General features: G+C 52.5%; 2 protein-coding genes across 7 annotated transcripts in view; both read left to right on the plus strand.

Annotated features, from left to right (window-relative positions):
• Positions 1-6,286: 6,286 nt before the first annotated feature.
• Positions 6,287-11,787, plus strand: CHRNG (cholinergic receptor nicotinic gamma subunit). Of its 3 annotated transcripts, none has more exons than XM_044937964.1 (12): positions 6,287-6,461; positions 6,671-6,810; positions 7,075-7,119; positions 7,298-7,404; positions 7,933-8,088; positions 8,915-9,096; positions 9,304-9,504; positions 9,676-9,790; positions 9,976-10,090; positions 10,789-11,005; positions 11,194-11,327; positions 11,612-11,787. In XM_044937964.1, the coding sequence occupies exons 1-12, from the start codon at positions 6,407-6,409 to the stop codon at positions 11,783-11,785; spliced, it is 1,641 nt and encodes a 546-aa protein (XP_044793899.1). In that variant the 5' UTR covers positions 6,287-6,406; the 3' UTR covers positions 11,786-11,787. The 3 variants fall into 3 exon arrangements, with proteins under 3 accessions (XP_044793899.1, XP_044793898.1, XP_006054744.1); XM_044937963.1 differs by having other exon boundaries at positions 6,290-6,461; positions 7,295-7,404; XM_006054682.3 differs by having other exon boundaries at positions 6,292-6,461; positions 7,295-7,404; positions 8,915-9,012.
• A 1,732-nt stretch (positions 11,788-13,519) lies between these two features.
• The window catches only part of EIF4E2 (eukaryotic translation initiation factor 4E family member 2), a 30,975-nt gene continuing 21,789 nt past the window's right edge, over positions 13,520-22,705 (plus strand). For all 4 annotated transcript variants that reach the window (XM_006054680.3, XM_006054681.3, XM_006054679.3 and 1 more), the window contains exons 1-2: positions 13,520-13,659; positions 21,944-22,058. In XM_006054680.3, coding sequence (XP_006054742.1) covers positions 13,640-13,659; positions 21,944-22,058 — 135 coding nt within the window. In that variant the 5' untranslated portion in view covers positions 13,520-13,639. The remainder of the gene's footprint in view (positions 13,660-21,943; positions 22,059-22,705) is intronic.

Consider the following 22,705-nt stretch of genomic DNA (forward strand, 5'->3'; position numbering starts at 1 on the left):
GCCTGCAGGGGGTCGGGTGGGCGGGTAGCTGTGTGGACAGGGGTGTCTGAGAGACCACCAGCTCTTCCTGGGGTGGCTATATCTCGGCCCTGAGACCCGAGCCCAGTTGGTCCTTGCAAGGCTGGGGCAGAGACAGCTGAGGTCCAGGATTGGAGGGGAGCCCACGTCTCAACGGTGGTTCTTTTGCAAATAAAACCAGGACCCCCTGGAGAAGGTCTGAGCGTGGACATTGGCTGGGGGTCGGGCAAGGTGACTTGTGGGGAGGCAGGGGGCTGGCTTGGGCTTCCCAGGTGGCACTAGTGATTAAGAACCCGCCTGCCAGTGCAGGAGATGCAAGAGGTGTGAGTTAATCCCTGGGCTGGGAAGATCCTCTGGAAAAGGGCATGGCAGCCTACTCCAGGATTCTTGCCTAGAAAATCCCCATGGACAGGGGAGCCTGGCAGGCTATAGTCCATAGGGTTGCAAACAGTCAGACAGGACTGAGCAACTTAGCACACACGCCCGCAGTGGGCTGGTTTAGGGACCAGGGAGTTTGCACTGGAGCCGGCCTATTGGACCATTCTGTGAGGGGTCAGAGAGACAGAGGCATCTTCTAGCCTCCCCCTCCCCCCGGTGGGGGGTGGAGCAGGTGGGATCCTGGACCTTTCCTCCCCTGCTCCTCCAGCACCCCCCTTGCCAACCCCTAAGCCTTGGGCATCTGAGGCCCTACCTGGAGCCGAGTTTGGGGCTGCTTCTGTTTCCAGGTCTTCTAAGGAAGGAGTTCTTGGCAGGCTCTGGAGCCTCAGGACTGCAGAATGGCCTTCCCCAGGCTTTTAAGCCTCCGCCACTCCCTCTGGGTCCCTCTGGGTCCCTCTGGGTCCCTCTGGGAAGCTGAGGACGGGGGTGGAAAGGTCAGGTTCAGCATCCACAGAAGCCAGAGGTCAGCCTGTCCAGCTCAGGTCAGACACACCATCTGAAAGCCTTGGGACTCAGCTATCACCCCAGGGACGGGGGCTTATTCCTCCTCCCGAAGTAGGGTTGTCAAGGCAAGACTTGGGATGTACATATACTAAAAAAAAAGGATGATTCATTGTCTACCTGAAATTCAAATTTAACTAGGAACGCTGTATTTTATTTTGCTACATCTGACTAAATCTGACAACTCTACCCCAAAGGAAGCCCCCACCAATCCTATCCCAAGGGCCAAATTCTTTGAGGATGTGGTTCTGTGTGGTCACCTACCTCCAGGGTGGCCCGGGGACCCCCACCTCCTGGTACTCACACCCTGTGTGGCGCCTCCCACACGGTGCTGAGATTGGTCTCTGCGACCTGTAGACTGAGGCAGAAGTGATAGGGTGTCACTTCTGAGGGTAGATAGTGAAAGACATCATAGCACATTCTCGCCTGCTTGCTCTTACACCCTCACTCGTGGTCAGCTAGCTCTCTGACTTTGGGGAAGCTGGCTGGCATGATGAGCAGCCCCGTGGAGAGGTCCACGTGGCAAGGAACTGAGGCCTCCAGCCAACAGCCTTGTGAGTGACTTGGAAGTGGATCCTCTGGCCAAGGGGGCCTCTTCGGTCACAGTGGAGCCTTCTGATGAACCTGAAAGTCTCTGAGCCAGAACCACCCACTCAACTGCTCCTGGATTCCTGACCCTCAGAAACCGTGTGAGACAGTAAACGTCTGTTGTGTTGAGAGACAACGTTTGGGGGTTGTTCATTATGCTAGCAGTGTGACCTTGGGCCAACCACCCCTCACCTCTCAGCTGCAGTTTTCTCATCTGCAAAGTGTGTCTTAAGTCCGGCTCATGAGGTGTTCTGAAGATCAAATTTGCTAGTAGGAGTCATGTTACATGTGTCCTGCAAATTTAAGCGGTGGCTATTTATCTCATTCCTCATTTGTGGGCCTCAGTCACTGAGAACAGGCCCCCGGGAGCTCACAGGGGCTTTCTACATCCAGGCCTGGTGTGGTGACTGAGAGGGGACTGAAGCAGGTTGGAAAACCTGATTCTTCACCTCCTTGATGTGCAGGCTTGAGACTCACAGCTGAGCCCACATCCCTCAGAGGGAATCAGTGACCTCGTGAGCTCAGGTATATAGAAGGAAAGATGTTTAATCTTTTCATGGAACTGAAGAGAAGAGAAATCATTTTAAATCAAAACTGACCCTACTTACTTCTGCTGTCCAATACGAACCTTCCAAAAATTCAAGGTACACATCTTTAGTTTTTTTCCCCCTCTCAATAGGAAAACTAGCTTAGACTTACACCTTTCAGATGAGCAGGGAGTCTGTTTCTTCCCTGGAGTTGGCCACCAACTCAGGAAGGGTCTATGTCTCACTCACAGAGATGCTTAAGTAGTGCATGTGTGCTCAATCATGTCTGCCTCTGTGACCCGATGGACTGCAGCCCTCCAGGCTCCTCTGTCCATGGTAATTCTCCAGGCAAGAATACCGGAGTGAGTTGCCAGTCCAGGGGATCTTCCCAACCTAGGGACCGAACCCGTCTCTGGCGTCTCTTGCATTGCAGGCAATGCTTTACCACTGAACCACCTGGGAAGCCCACGCAGAGATGTGTGAGGGTGGAAAGGCTGAAATCAGATCCTTCGACCACTGTTGTTGCTTCTCTTTGCCACATGGTGGCTCTGTTTGCAGCAAGTCTTACACAATCCAGTAACAAGGCTTCAGTGTGTCAAGCCTGCTCAGGTGCCTGGCTATAACCTTCTAGAGAAGTTAAGTGAAAGTCGTTCAGTCGTGTCCGACTCTTTGCGACCCCATGGACTATATAATATGTGAATTCTCCAGGCCAGAGTACTAGAGTGGGTTGCCTTTCCCTTCTCCAGGGGATCTTCCCAACCCAGGGATCGAACCCAGGTCTCCCACATTGCAGGCGGATTCTTTACCAGCTGAACCACAACCCCCAAATGCCCCTCCTGACTAAGGATGCCTCTTGAACAGGTTCCCAGGGTCACAGTGGGTCCCCCAACAACACCCACTCGCCCAGCACTCCAGCCCCAGGGTGCTGTCAGGACTGGTTCACCCTCTGGGTGACATGGAACCCCATCTCCTTCCCTCCCCAGGAAGTGACACCCATAGGGGACCAGCTTCCCATGAAGCCAGAGGGAGTCCCTGCGCACTTTCCCCAGGCCAGCACAGCTACTCACCCCTCTCTCAAAGGGCGATAAATCCATCAGGAAAATGTGCCGGCCTGTGCCGGAACAGAAAATCCCCAGGACTCATGGTTTAAACATCAAGGTTTCCTCTTTCTCATATGGGAAGAATCTCGAGACGGCAGCTGCTTCCCTGGCTCAGCTGCCCCACAAAGCTGTGAGGGACCCCGCTCTGTGCTCTCTGCCCAGCCCTCTCTCCTTCACGTGCTGATTTTGTCTTCCAGCCTGAAGCCTCAGGTAGCACCTTGACTGCCACAGTTCCATATTTCACATCATCTTCAAGGCAGGAAAGGGGTCAGCCTTTTCTGACCCTTTTAGCAGGAAGAAAAAGCTGAAACCGCTCAGCTGACTTCAGCAGACACCCCATCGGTCAAGAGGTCATCACATGGCTGCCCCGCCTGCAAGGGAGCCTGGGAAATGAACATTTTGCTTTTCAGGCCTCTGGAGGAGAAGGTGGCAGAGTTGTTAGACCACGAGTGAGGACTACAGGAGGCTTTCTCTTAATGGGTTCCAAGCTGTTGTTCCCTGATCCTGGGAAAGATTGAAGGCAGGAGGAGAAGGGGATGACAGAGGATGAGATGGCTAGATGGCATCACCAACTCAATGGACATGAGTTTGAGTAAACTCCGGGAGTTGATGATGGACAGGGAGGCCTGGCATGCTGCAGCCCATGGGGTCGCAAAGAGCGACTGAACTGGCTTCGCACGACTGAGCGACTGAACTGAAGCTGTTGTTGTTTAATCTCTAAGTCGTGTCTGCCTATTTGCAACCCCATGAACTGTGGCCTGCCAAGATCCTCTGTCCATGAGATTTCCAAGGCAAGAATACTGGAGTGGGCTGCCATTTCCTTCTCCAAGGGATCTTCCTGACCCAGGGATTGAACCCAAGTCTGCTGCATTGGCAGGTGGATTCTTTACCACTGAGCCACCAGGGAAGTCCAATGGTTCCCATACCCCGACCTTAACACATCCAGGGCAGAAACTGCCACTCCTCAGAGATGCCCCAAGATCACCAAGGAGACCTCCCAGAGCAGAGAGAAGGGGAGAAACCAGGAGTTAAAATCTGCATCCAGAAGAAGGAGGTACAGTTCCTACCGGAAGGAAGTCACTCTCCAGAGTGTTCCTTTTCCTTCCCAGACACTTGTAGGGAAGAAAGTCAGAAATGTCAAGAATCAGCTGACCATCTATGCCTGGGGGTGGTGGAGGAGGGCGGACAGTAGGTGGTCCATGATTATGGGGAAGAAGCCATTAATGATCTTTGGCAAAGCATCATCTTCGAGGTGAGCAGAGAGGAGGAGGTGGGCTTCCCAGGTGGCACTAGTGGTAAAGAACCCGCCTGCCAATGCAGGAGACCTAAGAGACATGGGTTCGATCCCTGGGTCGGGAAGATCCCCTAGAGAAAAGGCACGACAACCCACTCTGGTATTCTTCCCTGGAGAATCCCATGGACAGAGGAGCTTGGGGGGCTACAGTCCATAGGATCACAGAGTCAGACATGACTGTAGCAACTTAGCACAGCACAAAGAAGAGGAGAGGTACTGCTTTGCAAAACAGGTGACGGAATTGAGTCTGGGGGGGCTGGGGGCAAAGTAGGGAAAAGGAGCCATTGGCTTGGTAAACTCCAGGGAAAGTGGGCTACACACCTAGATGCGTGGTGAGAGGGAAGCTTTTCGGGTTGGGGACAGAGTCGTCCAGGAAAACCTAGCGCAGGGCCCAGAGCAGGACCAAATGAGAGATCGAGGTAGTTCAGGGAAAGCAGGGGCAACTGCTGTTATCCCCCAACCCCAAAGTTCTGGCAAGGATAGGAGGGCCTTGTGGCCCGATGCAGGGGGCTGGGGTCTGAGCCAACCTCACCTGGATCTCCAAGGACGGGGCACGTGGGCTGACTTCTGCTTCATGGTCACACATTGAAATGGCCAAAGACACCGTTCACTCAGGGGGAGGGGGACACATCCTCTGATGGTGCCTTCTCTCCAGCCCTCAGAGACCTCCCCCACCCTTCCCCCAGCGTGCATAGGGTTGGGCGGCACATCTGGGAACCTGCCCACCTACTGGGTCATGCTGAGCTGTCTGCTGGGAATAGCCGGTCAGAAGACAGGTGGTCACTGGCAGCAGGGCCCTCGGCGCCTAGATCAGCCTCAGCCTGCCCTCCCGCTGACCACAATCCACAGCGTGGATGGGGCTGGTTTTCTGCCCCCTCTTGGTTGGTTGGTTAAGTCGCTAAGTCATGTCTAACTCTTGTGGACCCCATGGATTGTAGCCCGCTAGGCTCCTCTGTCCATGGGGATTCTCCAGGCAAGAATATTGGAGTGGGTTGCCATTTCCTCCTCCAGGGGATCTTCCCCACCCAGGGATCGAACCCAGGTCTCCTGCATTGCAGGCAGATTCTTTACTGACTGAGCTATAAGGGAAGCCCTTCTGGGCCCTCTGGGTCCCCTCATCAGACTCTACAGGGGCCACTGCCTTCATCCTGGAGAAGGCCACCGCCTTCATCCTTCACCCCCACCTTGGACCATGAGTTCCCATGAGCAGTTCAGGCTTATCCCTGGGTCCCCCTGGCCTCACTATGTCCCCCCACAAGCTGGGGACTCCATGAATGGATGATTTCACAGATGCTGAGGCCCCACTAAGGAGCCCCTACTCAGGGACTGCCTATTTCCTAGTGCCCGCGTCCCAAATCGTCCTTGGTTACCCTTCCTTTAAAGTTCACCAGACCCGAGTTCCCTGCCTCAGAGACCGGGGGACCCCAACACCTGGTGCTCTCATTTATGTTCAGGTTTGGGGACCTCAACCATGTGACACAGAAACTCAAGCACCAAACATGTTTACCCATCGGCCTTCCCACCTCCCCAAATCCTGACCAATCTGGAGGGAGCAGGAGGAGGGAGCCCCGATCGGGACCCTTCCTCAGCAATCCGCCTTTCTGTCCCATGCTTATCTATCCCCAGCTGTGTCCTCAGCCCCCAGCCAGAACAAGGACAGAGTACTGGGTCAACTGAGCCTGAGAGTGGGGACGGAGGCTGGACGGTCTGGGCAGATGAGCCCCTCTGTCCTCCCCAGCCTGGGTAATCTGAGCCTGGCATTGTGTCCGCACGGGGACAGCTGACAGCGCTGTGGTCAGACAGCTGGCGTGGTTGGGCTGGGCTGGCCGGGGTGGCTTGGGGTGGGAGAATGTGAGCTGTTACATGAGCCCTGGAGGCTGCACCCCCAGCCCTGGGGGGAACTGCAGTCCCACCCCGTCCCTACGGAGAACTGTGGCACCATGCGCAGGGACCAGAGGCCACTGTTCCTTCTGCCGCTGCTGGCTGTCTGCCTGGGTGTGGACACAGCGGGTCTGGGGCCTGGGGAGGCTGGGAGCAGGAGCCCAAGGCCTCAGGGGACGGAGGGTCTGGGGAGGGGTGCTACCGAGGACTGTCCCCCACCCCCCAGCTCTCCACTTCTCCATGTCCCCCGCTCCCGTGGCCCGACCCCCGCCCTGATCTGCCCCAGAGGCCGTGTCCCAGGCTCTCACCGCTGTTTGCTCCAGGGGCCGAGGGCCGGAACCAGGAGGAGCGTCTGCTCGGGGACCTGATGCAAGGCTACAACCCCCACCTGAGACCCGCTGAGCACGATTCGGACGTGGTCAACGTCAGCCTGAAGCTCACGCTCACCAACCTCATCTCCCTGGTGAGCACAGGCCTGTGTGTGTGTGTTGGGGGCGGGGGCAGGGATGGCAGCCCACTGCTCCCCTGGGACCCCGCTGGGGAGTAAAGGGGTGGCTCCAGCAAGCAGGAACAGGCAGGGCCCACAGGAGAGAGAGAGAGGGCTTGGGCAGCCCACCAGGGAGCTGGCCAACTCCCATGGGGACTGCCCAAGAGGCTGGGGGTCTTGTAGGGACGTCTGGGGAGTCAGTCCATGATGGGGACTTTGTCCTCCGTTCTGCACCCCCAGAATGAGCGAGAGGAGGCCCTCACCACCAACGTCTGGATAGAAATGGTAAGAAGCTGCTAGACTGCCCTCCTCCTTCCATCAGCCCCACTCTAGGCCCCCGAGGCCCCTTAGAGCTGCCTGTTTCCCTCTCACCCCATTCTGCCTCTTCTGCACTCCCTGCCCTGGGAGGGGGCCCGGTTCCTGGGGGCAGGATGGGGTCTAGCAGCCCCTCCCCCTGCAGCAGTGGTGTGACTACCGGCTTCGCTGGGACCCTCGAGACTACGGCGGCCTGTGGGTGCTGCGGGTGCCATCCACCATGGTGTGGCGGCCAGACATCGTGCTAGAGAACAAGTGAGGAGGGGGGCCCGGGCACGGCAGGGCCCACGGGACAAGGGGGCCTCCGGGAAAGAGACAGGTGAACAGAGGGTGCAGCTGGGGCCCCTGAGGGCGCCAGGGCATGGGGACTAAGGGTGGGGCCCGGGAACCAGCAGCACCGATCCAGCCCCGGCTCCACCACCTCAGGGCTGGGCCGCCTGGGTGGCTGCTCTCCCCACTACCGTGGGTACAAGGACAGCTCCCTCGGGAGGCACAGGACAAGTGGGGAGCTTAACCACCGTCTGTCGTGGTCATGACCCGTATGGAGGAGAGCTGGGGTGGGTATTGCAGGGTGGGTGTTGCGGGAGGTTGTTGGGGGAGGCAGTGGTCCCTGAGGCTGGGGTGGGGGGGGGACCAGGCAGGGGCATGGTGGCTGGGAAGGGTTGGTGTCCCCGGGCCCCACCACTCGGGGCAGAGGACTGGTCAGGGTTGTGGGGGGTGTTTCAGTCTAGCAGGGACTGTCGGGGCGCAGGCCCCCAGCCCCACACCCTGGCCTGTCTGCAGCGTGGACGGCGTGTTCGAGGTGGCCCTCTACTGCAACGTGCTCGTGTCTCCCGATGGCTGTGTGTACTGGCTGCCGCCGGCCATCTTCCGCTCCTCCTGCCCCGTCTCTGTCACCTTCTTCCCCTTCGACTGGCAGAACTGCTCCCTTATCTTCCAGTGAGGAGACCCGCGCATGGGGGTGGGGGGTTCTCCGAGCGGATCAAAGAGGGGTCCTGGCCAGATGGGGACCTTAGGCTTCCGGCCAGGGGTGGGGAGCCAGGCTCCACCTCTCTGGGGCCCAGACATCTGGAGATGCCCACGACCCTCCCTGCTAAGCCCCAGACCCCTCACTCATTCTCCTTCACTGCCTCAGTTTCCCCGCCAAAGACAGCCATCAGGGACTGCGGTGGGTGGGCGAGAAGGCACATGCATGCCCATGACACATATGCACAGATGCATACACACACACGTTAGACCACTGCACCCTCAGACCCACGGAGAGGCCAGGGCTATCTCAGTGTCCTCCTCCATCAATGGGGGGACGGCGGTCTGTGGGAGGGGTTCCCTATATTTTAGAGAAGCAGTCTTTTTTTTTTTTTTTTTTTTTTTTTTTAAATAAGGGAACCTGTTGGGAGACCCTCTTCAGTAAAAACAGATCAGAGAGGTACAGGCTGTATTTCCTGTTCTCACCATTGGCCCCTTCTGCCCTGGAGGCAACGGAAGGAAGGGACCCCAGGTGGCCCTCGGCTCTGGTCCTTAAACCTGCAACCTCCTGGTCCTTAAAATCTATAATTTCCCCAGACTTCGAGAACCGGACTCCCTGCCCTGCTCCGCCCCGTCCCGCCCCATCTCATGCCAAGGTTTTGTGGAGAACTCAGAAATTCTTGACTGCGTTTTTTGAGGCAAAACTGCCCACAGTTGCCCTCAGGAGATGGTCTGTGTGACTTCCTGGGTGAATCTACACACGCTCCAATTTATCCTCTTTCCCACCCCCATCTCCCAGGTCCCAGACCTACAGCACCAATGAGATCAATTTGCAGCTGAGCCAGGAAGACGGTCAGACCATCGAATGGATTTTCATCGACCCTGAGGCCTTCACAGGTAATGGCCATCCAAGGTCCAAGCAGAACCTGGCTGTGGGGGCGGAGCCAGACCGAGACCTCGCCCCCTCCGGTGTCACTCAAGGTGAAAGCTCCCATAAACCATAAAATGCATGTCATTTAAAGGCCAAGCAAAGCTCATCTTCCTCATTGATAGTGACTCTGGTTTTGGCGGGAGGGGCGTCAAGCATCCTTCCCCGCACAGTGCTGCTCCTGTGGGCACTGGGTTCCGTGGGCTGCCAGGATCAGCTCGCCCCCAGTCCCTGTGCCCACCCCCGCCTGCTGCCCGCAGAAAATGGGGAGTGGGCCATCCGGCACCGGCCAGCCAAGATGCTGCTGGACAAGGCGGCCCCAGCCGAGGAGGCAGGCCACCAGAAGATCGTCTTCTACCTGCTCATCCAGCGCAAGCCCCTCTTCTATGTCATCAACATCATCGCACCCTGTGTCCTCATCTCCTCCGTAGCCATCCTCATCTACTTCCTTCCTGCCAAGGGTACCTAGTGTTGGTGGGAGGGGGGCGATGGCCCGGCCAGCAGCACAGGGAGCAGGGAGGGCAGAATGGCACCATGACTTGGGACCAGGGGCATGGACTCCTTGTGGGGAGGGGACTGCCCCTTGGTGGGGAGGTTGAGATCCGCTCTGAGGGCCTCTTGGTCATGGGCAGCGGGGGGCCAGAAGTGTACCGTCGCCATCAATGTGCTCCTGGCCCAGACCGTCTTCCTCTTCCTTGTGGCCAAGAAGGTGCCAGAGACCTCCCAGGCGGTGCCACTCATCAGCAAGTAAGGCTGGCTCTCATGCTTGAGCCCACTTCCTTTCCTCCCTTCTCATGAACACAGGGTACTGCCCTCTTGCCACTCCCTACCATCCTCAATCCCAGGGATTTGGGGGAGTCAGCCACTAGGGGTGGGACTGGTATCTGGGGATGAAGCAACCAGCCCCACCACCTGCCTATCCCGCCCTGCAGGTACCTGACCTTCCTCCTGGTGGTCACCATCCTCATTGTCGTGAACGCTGTGGTCGTACTCAACGTGTCTTTGCGGTCCCCCCACACACACTCCATGGCCCGAGGGGTCCGCAAGGCAAGCTCCCTACCCTTGCCTACTTCAGCCTCTTCCTGCCCTGTCTGTTCACATGCCCTACTGGCCCTGGGCACATTCCTCACCCACCAAGTTCAGCAACAAACCAGCCCCATGTGTATCTTGAACATGCCCAGATGGATCAAGAATAATATACAGTGCTTACTCTGTGGGAGGCATATTACGTATACTAACTTATTTAACCTTCCTAAGACTTCTGTGAAATGGGTATTGGTCTCATCTCCTGTTTATACATGAGAAAACTGAGGCACAGAGAGGTTAAGTATCCCAGCCGAGGTCGCACAGCAAGAAAGTGGAGGAGGCAGGATTCTGCCCAGGCCGAGTGGCTCCAGTGCCTGTGTGAGCTGCGGCCCACCTGCAGCAGTCAGCTGGGACCCTTGTTACAAAGGCAGATTCCCAGGCCTGCCCCAGACATCCTGGGTCAGAGGTGGAGCCCAGGAACCTGTGTTTATGACAAGTGTCCTGGTGATTCTGACGTGGACAAAAGTTTGGGGGCTCCAGGTCAGTGTCTGGCTCAGGACAGGTAAGCTGTAGCAGGGCCAAGCCACTGCCCCTGCCAGGCTGCCTCGGGCCCCCATCACGTGAACTCTTTGTGCCAATTGTTACCTTCTGCTCCCAAGCCCGGTCACCCAGGAAGTTCTGCTATCCACTAGGCTAAGCCGCGCACAACATCTCTCCAGGTGTTCCTGCGGCTCTTGCCCCAGCTGTTGCGGATGCATGTTCGCCCACTGGCCCCAGTGGCTGTGCAGGATGCCCACCCCCGTCTACAGAATGGTTCCTCCTCAGAGTGGCCAATCACAGCTGGGGAGGAGGTGGCCCTCTGCCTGCCCCGCAGTGAGCTCCTTTTCCGGCAGCGCCAGCGCAATGGGCTGGTGAGGGCAGCGCTGGAGAAGCTTGGTAAGGCAGGGGGTGTGATGGACAGGAAGGGTCATCTGTTGACCAAGGTGCCAGGCACAGTGGATGAGGGGTCGGCAAACGTCCAGGTTGGGAAGAGAGGGGCTGGGGTCCCTAAGAAAGTGGGGGCCACTTTTTCAGACTGTTCCTCCCCCATTCTACTCCCAAACCTTACCCTTCCTCATCAACAGAGAAAGGCCCAGAGTCAGGGCAGAGCCCAGAATGGTGTGGCAGCCTGAAGCAGGCCGCCCCGGCCATCCAGGCCTGCGTGGAGGCCTGCAACCTCATTGCCCGTGCCCGGCACCAGCAGACTCACTTTGACAGTGTAAGTCAGCAGGGGGTGGGGTGGGGTTTGCACACCTGGTGTGCAAACTTGAACCTGAGATGGGGGCAGGATGAGTGGGGTGGCCATGGTATGGCAATGGCATGGAAAAAGTGGAATTGGGAGTGGCGCCATGGGACCATGGAGAAAGCCAGGGTCAGACCTGAAGTAGGTGAGAAGGGCTCAAGGAAATGAAGGGCAGAAGCCTGCTGGGTGGCTAAGGATGCTCCAGAGATCCAGCCTTGGTGTCACCTCTGGTCACCTCTTACCCTGCCTTCCACCCTCAGGGGAACAAGGAGTGGTTCCTGGTGGGCCGAGTGCTGGATCGAGTCTGCTTCCTGGCCATGCTCTCGCTCTTTGTCTGTGGCACTGCTGGCATCTTCCTCATGGCCCACTACAACCAAGTACCTGCCCTGCCTTTTCCTGGGGACCCCCGCTCCTATCTGCCCTCATCTGACTGAGCTGACCAATTGCTGCTAGCCACGTGGAGGCTTATCAGCTGTTTTCTGCTCCTGAGGTCATGAGTATACTCTTTGGGAAACACTCTTGGGGGATATGTGAGAAAAGCTGGGGAAATAAAGAGACAGAGCTGGAACCCCAGAGTGGTTGGGGCTGGGATGTGGGCAGAGTGCACTAGTGGAATCAGCATGCATGTGGCACTGGCTTGCTTGTCCTGGCATTGCCCTCACTTCAGCAAAGTGTCGTCAACTCCCATCACTTCTGAAACCCTAAGGACTCTGTTTATCCTATCCCCAGCTAGACAAGTTCCTAGACCTCCAGGCCTGGGCCTCTCTTCCCTTTTGCAAGTTCCCTGCAGCCTCTTAAAGGAGGGGAGTCAAGAGAGAAGTGAAGAGTGGCAGCCAATGCTCTCTTGAAAGGGAGGCAACCCACTTCAGGTGGCATCTGCCTGCTTTATGGGGGCTGTAGGCACCAAGCATTTTATGAGTTTTATTCTCTTTTTTTCATTCTCAAAAGCTCCTCATAGCATTACGGATAAGCAAGAGTCACTATTCCTCTGTGTTTAGGTTGGGCATATTGGGGCCTAGAGTAAGAGGGGCTTGCCAGAACAATGGTGGATAAATAAGGTTTGGAATTCAGAATTCCCAACTCTGACCCAATCTTAGACATTCTAAGAAAGTTCTATGGCTTGGAAAATGGACCCCTCTTCTTTCTCTTCTCAAAGGCCAGGGAATTTGCACTGGTCTGAAGGGATGGTTAAGACAAGAAAGAGCTAGGGAGGGAAGTAGGGAGCCTGAGAGGAGACCCTGACCAGCCTCCCTTGGCCCTAGTTAGGAAACAAGGAGGCTAGCTGGTCTTTGGGGAAGGCCATGCTTTTAGAGTATGGCTGGAGCCTGAGCCCTGAGTTCTACTGGTGACAAGACACGAGCACATTTGTGCTTCCTGAAATCGTGTCTTCATCTGTAAATATGGGCACAGATATCAGTTCCTATCTACCTTCATCACAGGATCAAAGGTGCCGGTGAAGATTAAAAAAATGTTACAGTATCCTGACAATGGGACATTGTTGGGGGGCGGGGAACAAGACCCCAGAAATAGCCAGGGTTGCTGGCTTTCGGAATCACTCATCAGCAGGTTCATTGCATTTACTCCAGACCGTGTGCGCTGCACGCACTGCTGTGTATTTGGAGCAGCAGGTAATTCGATGATGAAGGGACCACTGCTAGTTCCTGTAAGCCTCTTACAAGCTCAGCCACCTGGGCTGAGTCTCTCACCCTCTCTGCCTCGGAAGGTGGAGAGGAGCTCTGTAGCTCCTGGCACAAGTAAGCAAAGATGAACAATCGCTACCGTTTATTGAGGGCTACTTTGTGTAGAGCCTGACACTGATTATCTCGATCAATCCACAAGGCAACGTGAAGATACAGGTAGTATATCAAAGGACGGTCAGTACCAAAGAAACAGCGTCAGGGAGGTTAGGAGAGAGTCCAGGATCGCGCAGCTCCACTGCAGGTGGAGTCGGGATTTTTAGCAAAAGCCGGCTCCCTCAGCGACTCGGAGCTGCCCTTCTCGGAGCCCGCCTCGGGAGGCGGTCAGGACGCCCTCGGCTAAGCAGAGCGGGCGGCAGGCAGGAACAAGGACCGGGACAGGAACCGAGACCCGACTTCACGCCACACAGGCGCCAAACCCGAGCGCCTCTGCTCAGGAGGAAAGCGTCCCGGGATATCCGCTCCCTACCCGGCCAAAGCGCCAACGTTCCGCTGTGCCCTGAGCAACCGGAAGTGGCCGGACCCTAGGCGGAGGGACCTGGAGGAGCGGAAGTCACTTCGTGAGGCAGTGGCGACGGCGGCGGCGAGAGGATGAACAACAAGTTCGACGCGTGAGTGGCGCGTGGCCGCCCCCCCGGGGCCCCTTCCCCACAACTGTTCCCTGCGCCCACCCCCGCCCGCACTGCAGGCGGCGCAAACTGCGGCACAGGCCACAATCTCTGACTCGGGTGCGGTCTGGCCGGCCTTGTGCGGCCAGCGGGCATGAGGGGGTTAGGGACGAGGGATGCAGGGGTCTCAGGGACCCCAGGGTCGTACGGACCCAGGGCGAAGTGCGGTGTCCTGGGGGCAGGAGGTGGCCGTGCGGCCCGGAAGGAGATTTTGGGACGCCCCGCCCGAGTGCGGGTTACCCGCGGCGTGGAGGGGCGGAGACCTCGGCCGTTTGGCTGTTTCCGCAGCCTGGCCGCCCTGCCACTGAATTCAGCATTTCTCACACACCTCTCTGGCCTAAGCAGGTCACCTTTCCTCTGAGTCTCAGTTTTCTCATTTGCAAAGTAGGGACCGTAACAGAGCCCATGTTACAGAGTTGCGAGGATGCAGTGAGGTAATGTGGCTGCCGCGTTTAGCGCAGCGGCTGCTCTGTTACGGAATTTTCATCATCTTCCTGAGACTCCTTCCTACTTCCTTTCTTCTTCCTCCTTTTTTCGCCCTCTTCCAACATACTCTCCCAGAACTCAGTTTCTTGCCCAACGGGTGAACCTTATCTATTGTTTGAGTCCTAGTTCTAGCATCAAACATTTTGGAGGTGCAGAAAGGAAATGCGTAAATTTTTGCACGTTTCCCTCCAGCAATTGTATCTGGAGGTAGATTTTTGTTCTTGGCTTTCTTCTAATAGTCTAGCAGTAAATCTGTCTTCTTTTCCGAAGACCTAGATTTCCAGCCTCAGACCCACCAATTACCAGCTATTTGACAGCAGGAAAGTTACCCAGTCTCTGAGCCTCTGTTAATCCAAACTGCATTAGTGATTAGTGTCTTGCTGCTGCACTGGGTGTGATAAGGATCAAATCACATTCAGCAGTGCTTAAAGGTACTTTGTGAAGTGTTAAATAGAGAGATATACATGTAAAGTGGAATTACCGTTAGTTTAGTTTGTGACCCACTGTTGCTGAGGGGAAATTGGACTTTTTCCAGGACAGTGAGTGCTGGTGTGCAAATTCATAGGTCCTGGATTCCAGCACTCTTGGCAGCTCCTCAGGAATGTTTCCTGGTTGCTGAGAGGGCTCTACTACTTGAAAAAAGTCTTTGGGAGTTTCCTTCTGTAGCCCACTGTGTAGCTGAGCACATCCCTATACTGATTACCACTGTCCCACCTCCCATCTTCAGGGACTTCCCTGGTGGCTCACGGGTGAAGAATCTACCTGCCAATGCAGGAGATGCAGGTTTGATCCCTGGGTCAGGAAGGTCCGCTGGAGAAGGAAATGGCAACCCATTCCAGTATTCTTGCCTGGTAAATCCCATGGACAGAGGAGCCTGGCAGGCTATAGTCCATGGGGTTGCAAAAGAGTCAGACCCAACTTAGTGACTGAACAACAAAAACCCCCTCCTAAGCCCTGCAGGTCTTAGCTCTGGATAGTAGTCCTGTCTCAGTGGAGCTTTCTGCCAACGCTATACTCCTTTCTCCACCAAACTGAAGAAATCAAAATTTCATCTTAAGACACTTTATGGGTCATCTGGTCCATTCCTACCCAAATCATTTCTTGATCTGCTGCTGCTGCTAAGTCACTTCAGTTGTGTCCAACTCTGTGCGACCCCATAGACAGCAGCCCACCAGGCTCCTCTGTCTCTGGGATTCTCCAGGCAAGAATACTGGAGTGGATTGCCATTGCCTTCTCCAATGCATGCATGCTTGCTAAGGCGCTTCAGTCATGTCCGACTCTGTGCAACCCCATGGACAGCAGCCTACCAGGCTCCCCCATCCACAGGATTCTCCAGGCAAGAACACTGGAGTGGATTGCCATTTCCTTCTCCATTTTTTGGTCTGCAGTAAGCCATTATTGCCATTTTCAAATTAGCTTGCTGCTGCTGCTGCTGCTAAGTCGCTTCAGTCGTGTCCAACTCTCTGCGACCCCATAGATGGCAGCCCACCAGGCTCCCCCGTCCCTGGGATTCTCCAGGCAAGAACACTGGAGTGGGTTGCCATTTCCTTCTCCAATGCATGAAAGTGAAAAGTGAAAGTGAAGTTGCTCAGTCGTGTCCGACTCTTAGCGACCCCATGGACTGCAGCCCACCAGGCTCCTCTGTCCATGGGATTTTCCAGGCAAGAGTACTGGAGTGGGGTGCCATTGCCTTCTATGGGGTCGCACAGAGTCAGACACGACTGAAGCGACTTAGCAGCAGCAGCAAGCTAATTTGAAAATGGCAATAATGGCTTCTATAGGCACTTTGCTGCTTTTCACATATTAACTGATTCAAACAACCCTGTAAGGGGGATCTTGTTACTTTGTTTTACAAATAGGGAAAATGAGACTCTGAGATGAAATAAGTTGCCCACAACAGGAAGAGCCACATATGGTAAGATTCATACCCAGGTTGTTTAACGTTGGTTCAAGCACATCTTGACAAAAATTAACCCGGATTCTTTTCTTCCGGCTGTGCCCTGTGGCTCGTGGGATCTTAGTTCCCTGACCAGAGTTTGAACTTGAGCCCCCTACATTGAAAGTGTGAGATCTTAACCACTGGACCATCTGGGAAGTCCCTAACCTGGGTCATTTTTAATTAGTTCCAATTATTAACTATTCATTATACTGAGCCAGATTTTTTTAAACATCTGTCTTCTAGCTATTCACAAGAAAAAAGTAAACTGTCTTTCATTTGAAATTAGCAATTGAAGAAAGCACTCCAACCCTTAGGATTTTTTTTTTTTTTTTTAATGCAAAAAAGTGCAGTTTGTAGGCCACTGGTTGCCTGTTTGGTCTCTATATGGTTCACCATGTGGCTCCTAAGGACATGTGGACATGTTTCGGTTTGCCAGAGTCCTACAAGTCCAGTGCCTGGACTTGAGTATTCTAGTCTAATCTGATGGGCTCAGATTGCAGAGGAGTTCTAGTCTCCTTTTCTGTATGGCCTTCATGTGTAACCTAATCCACCCCCACACCCCCCCCCCCCCCCCCCCCCCCCCCCCCCCCCCGACCCCCATCAAGTCAGTAGGTGCCATTGCTATCAATCCTATTCAAATGTAAAACTGTTAAGATGCTTTCTAAGTATTGCAGTCCCTACTGGGTTGAGCTTGGTTTTCAAATCCAGGTGCCAGATTTTATTTTGTCCCTGTTCTCTTTGTTAGCTTTGGCCCATTCTTACCTACTATCTGAACCACTTATTTGGCACTTATTGTTCTGCCTTATATTGCCTTGATTTTAGAAATCCATGTGTTAAACTTGTTTCTTTTCTGCCCGCATTTCCTGATACTGGACATGGGAAGGTGGATTAGCCCAATTTCCTACCTGCAGTGAATTGTCCAGTCAGAGTATGAGGACATACCTGGGGAGAAGCTTGGTGAGCTGATCAGGCGCCACTCAGCATGGATAGCTTCAGATGCTAATTGCCTGCCTCAGTCTAAGGAGCACTGATATTTCCACCTGGATAGTATCTTTGCTCAGATCCAGCATCCAGCTGGGAAGAGTAGCCTCTGAAGATAGGATGTGAATGACTTGCCTTAAATGTTGTCCCAGAGAGCAGAGCTCCACCCTCAAGAAATAACAGCATTAGATGAAGGTCCATTAAGGTTTCCAGTTACTGTTTTAGAAGGGAGTTGGGAGCTGAGGACCAGGGTCACAGTAGCATTGTTTCTTCTCTGACATAATTATTCTTGTTATTATTTTTCTGTTTCCCGGTAGTGGTTAGCAGCAAAAGCATTAAAAAGAAAGGAACTTACATGCTTTGCTTGGAGCTAGCAAAATGTGAGGTGCTAGAGCAACTGTGCCCTTTTCAACCAAGATTGAAGGGAAAGGACTGCAGATGGTATAGTGGGAAGTTGGGGGCTGAGAAGAGAGAAATGGTTTGAGTCCCTGGGATATGCCCTAAAGAAGAGAATTAGGAGCTATCTTGGACCTAAGCAAAAAGAAAAAAGAAACAAAGACTCATGAAATATTTGTAATCAGGAGACAAAAAAACTGACAGTATAGCTAGGACAAGTAAAACATTGATATGGGCATGTTTAGAAGAAGGGGTCCCAACCCAGCCTAGAGAGAGATCAGGGAATATTTTTAAGAGAAAGTGGCCCTTAGTCTGGGTCCTAAAGGACAAGTTAAGGAGGGGAAGAGGAGCTCCTTGAAAGACCAGATGATGAACACAACAGAGGCGTGAAGCTGGGGACTGCAGGTGGGTTGGTACTACTGGAGGGAAAGGAGGGAAAAGACTGTGTCAGGTATTCATAGCATCTGATACACACAGTGTGCTGGTAAATGTTGTGGGACTTGGATGCCAGGACAGGCCCTGCTTCAAAAGGAAACCCTGCGGACTCAAATTTCATAACGGGGAAGGAGTTATTGTAAGCACCATTAGGTCTTCCAGGCGTCCAGGGAAGCCAAAGAGATGGCAGCATCACGAAAAACCCCATTCTCCTCTCTGCTCATCTGCTCCATCCCCTTTGCCCCTCCTGGCCTTCTCTGCTTTTGCTTATTGTCTTTATTACCTCACGGCTTTTCTTACATGCAGCTCATATGACTGACTGCCCCAGCTCCTGAATCTGTAAGATCTTTCACCTCCTGGATGAAGAACTGAGGGAGGAGTCAGGAAGGCACTGAGGCGTAGGTTATTGGACAGGCTGGGCTACCAGTGCCCTTTATCGTCCTGCTTTGGCCAGGGAGGGGCTGGGGCTGGACATGGCACGATCTCAGGAGTATATGCTACAGCCAGGGCTGTGAAATGGGCAGAGCGGGCACCCCAGCACATGTGTAGTTTGTCCACTCTAAGGTTTGAATTAAGATACGTACTTTTTTTTAGACATATTCCTAATGCCCTCTTAACAGACTACAGTGTAGTGTCAACTAACTTTTAAATGCACTGAGAAACCAAACAATCTGTGTGACTCCATTTCTTGTGATACTTGCTTTATTGCTGTGATGTGGAATCAAACCCACAATAGCTCCGAGGTATTCCTGTGTCTGAGTTACAGTTTGACTGCTTCTAGTAACTATCCTGAGAATTGCCCAATTCTGTGTGACTGGGTAGGGCCAGAAAAGTGATTTCAGAAAAGATCCGTAAGTTGATGGTCCAGCTCTAGACTGGACAGAATTTTTACTATCTTTGTGAATTCACCTTCCATTTATCTTTTTGTCTAGATCCAGTGAATTTTAAGTTCACTGAGAGCCCTAGTATTTTGTTTTGGAGGGTGACAGAATATGCTCAGGGGTAGATTTTCTTTGCCAGTAGTTTATTTAACACCGGTCCACTGTGGGAGTTAGAGTAATTTCATAAGCCAGTAACATGCTGATGCTAGTAAAGAAATAACATAACATATTCCAAACCAGTGGTAGATTACTCACAGTATTGTTCCAGGCACAGGAAAATGAAAGGAATACAGTCCAAATTTAGTTCCAGGTGTACCTTTATATGAATTGGCACCAGGTGAGAAGGCTTTGCCAATCAGGAACTGAAGTTCAGCCACCAGCTAAAAAATAAGAGTCAATTGTTGCTAGAAGACTCCAGCACTGGTGGTTATGGGCGGGCTGGTCTTTGCAGGGCCGCTGCGCATTTTGTCACCACTGCTAAAGGAGTCAGCTTTACCACAGCAGAATGAATGTCCCTTCAGAGACAGCTGCAGGGTTTGACACCACTGCCCGCCAAAGAGTTGGCTTGGTCACTGCAGAAGCAAGTGGCTCACAATCTTCGGAGAGCAAGATCAGCAAAGGACAGCTTTGCTCAGATGGAAACTTGGATATTCCTCACCCAACACTCAGTATTTATAGTCTAAATGTCCCCTCACCATGCTCCCTTCTTTATCTGTTTTTGCTGATAAGCCCCCAGCAGGAGCTACTCGCCTACTGACCTGCTAATGTGTATGAATGACTACACATAATAAGCTTTGGGAGGCTGAGAGAGGGAAAGGGCATGCCGGTTGACAGTCGAGTTGTAGAGGATCTTACATTTCCTTGTATTATATCCTGCGTGGTGGGCATGGAAGGGCACAGGACAGTGGAGAGTTCTAAGCTTGGAAATTAAATGATTAGCAGTAGCAGCGGGGAATGGTAGGAAAGATAGTTAGAAGTGCAGGATAGATAATAAGTCTATCAGGTAGCCTGATAGACTTCATTCGTTCAAGCTGGATATAGAAAAAGGCAGAGATCAAATTGCCAGCATCCGTTGGATCATAGAAAAAGCAAGAGAGTTCCAGAAAAACATCTACTTCTGCTTTATTGATTATGCCAAAGGCTTCAATTGTGTGGATCACAACAAACTGTGGAAAATTCAAGAGATGGAAATACTAGACCACCTTACCTGCCTCCTGAGAAATCTGTATGCAGGTCAAGAAGCAACAGTTAGAGCTGGACATGGAACAACAGACTGGTTCCAAATTGGGAAAGCAGTACATCAAGGCTGTATATTGTCACCCTGCCTATTAAACTTGTATGCAGAGTACATCATGTGAAATGCCAGGCTGGATGAAGCACAAGCTGGAATCAAGATTGCCGAGAAAAATATCAATAGCAGATATGCAGATTACACCACCCTTATGGAGGAAGGCAAAGAAGAACTAAAGAGCCTCTTGATGAAAGTGAAAGAGGAGAGTGAAAAAGCTGGCTTAAAGCTCATCATTCAAAAAAGGAAGATAATGGCATCTGGTCTCATCATGTCATGGCAAATAGATGGGAAACAATGGAAACAGTGACAGACTTTATTTTCCTGGACTCCAAAATCACTGCAGATTGTGACTGCCGCCATGAAATTAAAAAACTTGCTGCTTGGAAGAAAAGCTATGACCAACCTAGACAGCATATTAAAACACAGAGATATTACTTTGCGATGAAGGTCCGTCTAATCAAAGCTTTGGTTTTTCCAGTAGTCATCTATGGACATGAGAGTTGGACCATAAGGAACGCTGAGCACCGAAGAATTGATGCTTTTGAACTGTGGTGTTGGAGAAGACTCTTGAGAGTCTCTTGGACTGCAAAGAGATCCAACCAGTCACTCCTAAAGAAATCAGTCCTGAATATTCATTGGAAGGACTGATGCTGAAGCTGAAGCTTTAATACTTTGGCCATCTGATGGGAAGAACTGACTTATTGGAAAAGACCCTGATGCTGGGAAAGATTGAAGGCAGGAGGAGAAGGGGACGACAGAGGATGAGATGGTTGGATGGCATCACTGACTTGATGGACATGAGTTTGAGCAAGCTCCGGGAGTTGGTGATGGACAGGGAAACTGGCATGGGGTTGCAAAGAGTCGGACACGACTGAGTGACTGAACTGAACTGACTTCATTCTTATCTCAAAACAGCATCTCCATTTAAGTCATAAATAAGTGAGTTTAAAGTCATAGCAAACCAATACACAGCGCTGAGGGTAGTTTCACTGCTCCTGAAAGGTGGCACCTGTTGTACTGAACTTTGACTGAACTTACAAGATAAGAAGACATTTCTTCCTTCCTTTGATTTCTTTTTCATTTAACATCACTCCAGCATCATCTTGTCATTGTTGCTGAAGATACAAAGGTTAATAAGACCAATCTAGGGCCCCCTCTATCTAGTAGGAAAAACAGATGTGGGAGGAATGGTGCCTTAGGCTGAGGGGTGGTGGTTGCATATAGCACAGATGTGGAAATCTGGGTTGCTTTGGGAGGCTGAGAGAGGGAAAGGGCGTGCTGGTTGACAGTCGAGTTGTAGAGGATCTTACATTTCCTTGTATTATATCCTGCGTGGTGGGCATGGAAGGGCACAGGACAGTGGAGAGTTCTAAGCTTGGAAATTAAATGATTAGCAGTAGCAGCGGGGAATGGTAGGAAAGATAGTTAGAAGTGGCAGGATAGAAAGGGAAGTTTCTCAAGTTCATTTGAAATGCCAAAACAGTTATATAATCCAGAAATTCTCCTCGTTATTGACTATTTTTGGCGTAGAAAACAACCCCTTACACTGTTTACCTCTTGCTTTTTTGTGCAGACTTTTAGAAAACTAGAATATGGTGCTTTCTGTAATTCACAAGTTAGCTGATGGGCATTTTCATTTTTGCTTAATCCTCCCAGTTGCCTTTCTGCTTCCTTTTCTCTCTTTCATGGGCACCTCATTGCCTATGACTTGAGTGACTTCTGATTGGTTACATGGTGGTTCATCTGACCTGGTAGCCTTGTTAGATAAGCAAGAATCAGCTCAATCATGGGATACTGTTGTTTTGCCTTCCCATTCAGATTGAAAGATGATGACAGTGGGGACCATGATCAGAATGAAGAAAACAGCACACAGAAAGATGGTGAGAAGGAAAAAACGGAACGAGACAAGAGTCAGAGCAGCAGCAAGAGGAAGGTGAGTTCTGTGTTGTGCAGATGTCGTTGCCTTTGGACTTGGGACTTGGTGATCTTGTGAAATCTGAAGGATGCTGGATGCACTTGATGACACCCTGTTCTGTAGTGTCTGATTCTGTTCTCTAAAAAGATTGTTGCATCACTGGAGTTCATCTTGGGACTTTGAAGGTTCCCCTTGCCACAGGATCTTGAGTTCTTGCCTTGCTTTCCAACATTCTCCTAGCCTGAGGTGGGGAGATTAATCCTGGAATTTAGCAAGGGTGTTAGTTGCTTCAGAAGCTGCTGCTCTGTATTTCAGTCCTGCCCATCACTTAGAATGTTCGACTCTTTAGTCGGTAATAATTCAGGCTGAAAGTGACTTGGAAGAGAGGAATTTTAGAGAACGAGAGATAGATCTCTGTTTCTTTCTTGAAATATTAAAGCAATCACTAATTCATTTATTGCACAATATTTAGTACATTCCAAATACAGGCATTTTACATGCTAAGAGGACACAGGTGAGTGAGCGTGAATCAAGGCGCTTACATTTAACAGTAGCAGTAATCCTAGGAGCTGTCATTTTTTGAGTACTTCCTATGTGTCAGGCATGGTGCTAAGCACTTCACATCTGTTAATTTGATCCTCTCAGCAGCCCCATGAGGGTGGTCA

This window comes from Bubalus bubalis, chromosome 2 (assembly GCF_019923935.1).
Source record: "Bubalus bubalis isolate 160015118507 breed Murrah chromosome 2, NDDB_SH_1, whole genome shotgun sequence".
Classification (NCBI taxonomy): domain Eukaryota; kingdom Metazoa; phylum Chordata; class Mammalia; order Artiodactyla; family Bovidae; genus Bubalus; species Bubalus bubalis.

Coding starts and splice junctions, on each gene's coding strand:
- CHRNG (XM_044937963.1), top strand. CDS start 6,407: ATGCGCAGGGACCAGAGGCCACTGTTCCTTCTGCCGCTGCTGGCTGTC. Junction 7,120..7,294: donor CCAACGTCTGGATAGAAATG/GTAAGAAGCTGC, acceptor CTCCCCCTGCAG/CAGTGGTGTGACTACCGGCT. Junction 7,405..7,932: donor GACATCGTGCTAGAGAACAA/GTGAGGAGGGGG, acceptor GCCTGTCTGCAG/CGTGGACGGCGTGTTCGAGG.